General features: G+C 31.4%; 1 protein-coding gene across 1 annotated transcript in view; it reads right to left on the bottom strand.

Annotated features, from left to right (window-relative positions):
- LOC139520483 (uncharacterized) overlaps positions 1-5439 on the bottom strand; it is a 19123-nt gene continuing 13684 nt past the window's right edge. Inside the window, exon 4 of the mRNA XM_071313132.1 lies at positions 1-5392. Coding sequence (XP_071169233.1) covers positions 4042-5392 — 1351 coding nt within the window. The 3' untranslated portion in view covers positions 1-4041. The remainder of the gene's footprint in view (positions 5393-5439) is intronic.

Below are 5439 nucleotides of genomic sequence, written 5' to 3'. Positions count from 1 at the left end.
AGAGTTTAATTATTTTATTCACAGTGACACTTTAAATAACAAATCATAAGTTGATAAAAAAAATCTAATAGTTTTAAAGGTGAAACTTGTATCCAATCATTTGAAGTTCTTTTTTGTAGGGAAAAATCAAAATAGTGACAGCCAGGATCTCTCTCAAATGATTGGCTGATAAAACATTTGCATAAAAGGTCATAAATATATGACTCCTCCTAACTTGAATGAGAAACAAACAAATCAATAAATTCTTGTAAATATCAAAGGGTTTGTTCAGTGCTTATTTGACTGTTTTAATTCTAATATAATAACAATGCCATAATGAAAACTTTAAACATTTATATAATCAGTGTATATTATATGTAGCATCATGTTCAAACACATAATTATACAACTAGTCAAATAAAACAAAAGAAAAGAAAAAACGTATAACAATTATTGCATCATAAATGCTGTACTAATAAACAATTTTTAAGCCATTTTGGAAAAAAAAAACGAATACAATTAGGTCATTTGGAATCAACATTAAAAAAGAATTACTTTGATTTATCTAATTTCATATATTTGTCTTTCATTCATAAAAAGATATAGGTGTCAGACCACCAATTAAAAATCCCTATCTGTTCAACCAAATTTTGCAATTTTCACAGCTTTCTAAATATTTTACCTTAAGTTTAACTTCAAGGAAACCAGGTATATCCTGAATTGTACATGTATCACCTTCCTACATGCCAATTTTCAACCAATGTTTAAAGTCTTGTAACAAATTTTTGATTTTGAAAAGACAGATACTACCAAAATAACTCCCGGTTTTCTGGAAATCTTAAATTAGTGTACTATGTAGCGCATTAATCCTGAATTTTTAATGCAAACTCATAGACAAGTGAATTTTGGTTCAAAATGGTCTAAATATATTTCCCTTTCACCAAAAGTTTCATTTTTGCAAATTTGTTGGTTAGTTTAAGTAAACAATGACATCAAAAGCACTATTTTGTGTCAAAGTAGGACTACTTTTACATACGTTCTAAATTGGAGGGAGTAATTGGTGGTCTGACACCTAAAGAGCCAAAAAAGTTGCTCAGAAATCTTTGCTTTGCTTTATTCTTAATCCTTAGTCAATTTGAAGTCAGAAACATCCTATCTGAGCATAATGTGACTTATATTTCAAATTTCACAGCTCAATTTAAACTGACTGTAATGTATGACTTTGATAGAAAATACTTGAAAATTTCATTTTGGACTACAGGAACATAAACTTTCAATAGCAAGATCAGTTTTGTTGATTTTTTTCTTGTTTGTTCTACTTCTTAAAAGACTTTCCACAATTTTTACAATGGGTTAAGTAAAAAATTCAAGGTATTGAAGAGTCAAGGAATATTGACCCCCCTTTTTTACACCTGGTGTAAGTAATGGGACTATTAAATGATCAAAAGTGCAGTCATGGTCATTTAACTGTTTTTATTTTCTATCAGTTGATACAACTTAAGGCATAAAACTTTCATTTGAGATAATGAATGGGATTTTTGTGAGTTTTTGCAATGTTTACATCAGGCTATGTTATCTGCCAAATACATGCTATGACGCAATGATATAAGGGATAAAAATCAAATAATTTCATTAAATCTTGATGACAAGAACTTTTTTTGGTGGTAAAATAACCATGTTTTAATGTTAATACCACAGAAACATCTTGCTGTGCATTTATAACAATTTGGGACATTTTTTTATGTGAAAGCATATTGTCAGGGTGGGAAAACCTAAAAATAGCACAAATTCAGGTCTACAACTCTAAATTTGCAATATGTGACTTTTTGCCCCCAAAAAGATTGAAATGTGACTACTATCACTTCATATGATCAGTTAAGTACAAAAAAATCAATTGTTTTCTGAATTTGGGGTTTCACCGCATTTACCTTAAAGGTGTCAGACCACCAATTAAAAATCCCTATCTGTTCAACCAAATTTTGCAATTTTCACAGCTTTCTAAATATTTTACCTTAAGTTTAACTTCAAGGAAACCAGGTATATCCTGAATTGTACATGTATCACCTTCCTACATGCCAATTTTCAACCAATGTTTAAAGTCTTGTAACAAATTTCTGATTTTGAAAAGACAGGTACTACCAAAATAACTCCCGGTTTTCTGGAAATCTTAAATTAGTGTACTATGTAGCGCATTAATCCTGAATTTTTAATGCAAACTCATAGACAAGTGAATTTTGGTTCAAAATGGTCTAAATATATTTCCCTTTCACCAAAAGTTTCATTTTTTTCAAATTTGTTGGTTAGTTTAAGTAAACAATGACATCAAAAGCACTATTTTGTGTCAAAGTAGGACTACTTTTACATACGTTCTAAATTGGAGGGAGTAATTGGTGGTCTGACACCTATAAGGTAAAGTTATGGTGATGGCTAATGTTTATGACATCATAACATTACCACAGAACTTAATCTATAACATCTAAATGATTTTGAAAGTAAAATGTTTTCCATGTAGTTCAGAAGGAATATAAGGAACCTAAAACCAAAGGCTCCGCAGGGCACAGCTTTATACGACCGCAGAGGTTGAACCCTGAACGGTTGGGGCAAGTATGGACACAACATTCAAGCTGGATTCAGCTCTAAATTTGGATTGTGATTAAATAGTTGACACAGCATAGGTTTCTGACACAGAATGAATGTGGTCTAATGAACTTAAAATTTTGTTTTTGCCTTTGAGCAATTCACTATGCTGTTGAATATTAATCCTCTCAAAAAAATGTTTGAAGAAATTTTTTTTTTATTTATGAAATCTGAAATGAGAAAAATTGACCCCCCCCCCCCCCCCCCCAATTTTTTTTTCACATCCCCTTTCCCTTATTCCAAAACTGATCTCAATTCAAATTTCTAATGGAGTTTGCAACAATGACTACTCATTTAAATACATCATAAAATATTAAAATGTAAAAAAGTGCTTTTTATCACTGAATGGTAAAGATTGTTTTAATTTATCAGTTGGTAGTAAAAGTGAATATACATTGTATATTGTGTAAAACAATGATTTAAGTTGATTCAACTACTATTCTGGACAAAGAAAGATAACTCCAATTGAAAATTTCTTGCTATTGCGCAAAATTGTGCAATTGAAGATTTCTTGCTATTGCTCAATACTGTGCAATTGAAAATTTCTTGCTATTGCACAATACTTAATATAATAATTTTGGATCCTGATTTGGACCAACTTGAAAACTGAGTCCATAATTAAAAATCTAAGTACATGTTTAGATTCAGCATATCAAAGACGCCCAAGAATTCAATTTTTGTTAAAATCAACTAAGTTTAATTTTGTACCCATTGGACCTTAATGTAGACCAATTTGAAAACCGGAACAAAATTAAGAATCTACATACACAGTTAGATTCGGCATATCAAAGAACTCCAATTATTCAATTTTTGATGAAATCAAACAAAGTTAAATTTTTGACCCTTTGGGCCCCTTATTCTTAAACTGTTGGGACCAAAACTCCCAAATCAATCCCAACCTTCCTTTTATGGTCATAAACCTTGTGTTTAAATTTCATAGATTTCTATTTACATATACTAAAGTTATGGTGCAAAAACCAAGAAAATTGCTTATTTGGGCCCCTTTTTTGTCCCTTATTCCTAAACTGTTGGGACCTCAACTCCCAAAATCAATCCCAACCTTCCTTTTGTGGTCATAAACCTTGTGTTTAAATTTCATTGATTTCTATTTACTTATACTAAAGTTATTGTGCAAAAACCAAGAATAATGCTTATTTGGGCCCTTTTTGGCCGCTAATTCCTAAACTGTTGGGACCAACCTTCCTTTTTTACTTATACTATAGTTATAGTGCGAAAACCAATTGTCTTCGGTCGACGATGCCAACGTGATACCAATATACAACAAAAACCCAGTGGCTGAAACGTCTTAAAAAATGGTTTATTACTACAATAATGTTATATACCGGTATGTTCCATAATGAAACTTTTGAAACAAGAATACAAAAACATGTATTTCAAACTTAGTTCAAACTATAAAAATACATATCAATTTGGTGGCGGAGGTCTCCATAAAATAAGAAGAGGTGTTTTAGCACTGGTATTTTGTGGCAAAACCAACGGACTATTGAATCTATAACTCATGGTGCTCTGTCCTTGCAATATGTTGCTGGAAATAATTTTCTGCTGATTTGTGGGCGGTCCAAACTGAGAATAATTAGTTGGTCCTTTTGGAAGAATGAGTTTGGGTTTTTCGATTATTTTGTTTTGAAAATCACGCCCTGCATTATTTTGATCATTACAATTGTCATTTGCTTGCAATAAATATTTCTGTTTGGGTATAATACAAAACTCTTTGGACACTGGAAGTTTCTCCATTTGTTCTGACTGATCATTAGACATCTTGCTGTAGTTATGATCTAACTGATTATAAAACAGACTATGGTTATGTTCTGATTGAACAAAAGATCCTGTATTTTGCTTTGGGTTTTCAACTGTTTTCTCTTCAAGAACAGATAATGGGTCTGTTTTGACAGTGTCACTGATATTTGATTGTAAAAGGCAGTTTTGTTTTGGAAAACTAAAATCAGTACTGGACAGAGGTAGTTTGCCATTTTCTTCTGTTTGAACAGGAATCAGCTGATCTTTCTTATCATGTTCTGACTGATCAAATGTCTCAGCATTTGTTTTCTCACCAGAATTCTTGTTAACATTCTCATCTCTTAATGTGTTGGATGCCTGATTTATAATATTGAGTGGTGCATATTTGAAGTTTGCAATACAAATACCTTGGACATGTTGTACAGGTTTCTCAGTAGATGACTTTATAGGTTTAAATTTGGAATCTGTAATTTTTTTAATGGCAGCTGATATATCAGTATTTACCACCCTTTTACTGTTAGTAGATTTAGTTTGCTTCTTCTTTTTCTTTCTTGATTTTTTAGTTGAAAGATCTGTTTTATTTTCTGAATTCTTAATCCTCATCATTGACCTACGACGAACTGCTTCGGTTGCATTCTCACTGTGAACTTTTTCCATATGCTGGCGAAGTGCTCCAATACGTGAAAAAGTTCTACCACAAAAACATTTCTTGTGATTTTCAATTGAATGTTCCTTGATGTGACGCTGAAGTGCATTTCTGCCCTTAAAAGTTGATGAACATTTATGGCAGCAAAAATTCCTTGCATCGCTATGTTTATATCCAATATGTGATTGGAGAATTTGTTTGGTATGGAAAGCTGCTCCGCAAGTTTCACAGACAAATGTTCGTTCTGAATCAAAGTGTTGTTTTATATGACTCTTTAATCTAGCACTGAAACAACACTTAAAATTGCAGTGATCACATGCATATTTTTTTTCTGTTTTGTGATATTTCATGTGTGTAGCTAAATTACTCTTACTGAAAAAAATAACATAACAACATATGTAATTAAATGTATAAAGATA

The sequence above is a fragment of the Mytilus edulis genome, chromosome 4 (genome assembly GCF_963676685.1).
Source record: "Mytilus edulis chromosome 4, xbMytEdul2.2, whole genome shotgun sequence".
NCBI classification, from domain to species: Eukaryota; Metazoa; Mollusca; class Bivalvia; order Mytilida; family Mytilidae; genus Mytilus; species Mytilus edulis.
Note: the sequence above shows the minus strand (reverse complement) of the source record. Positions and strands in the feature narration are given on the sequence as shown.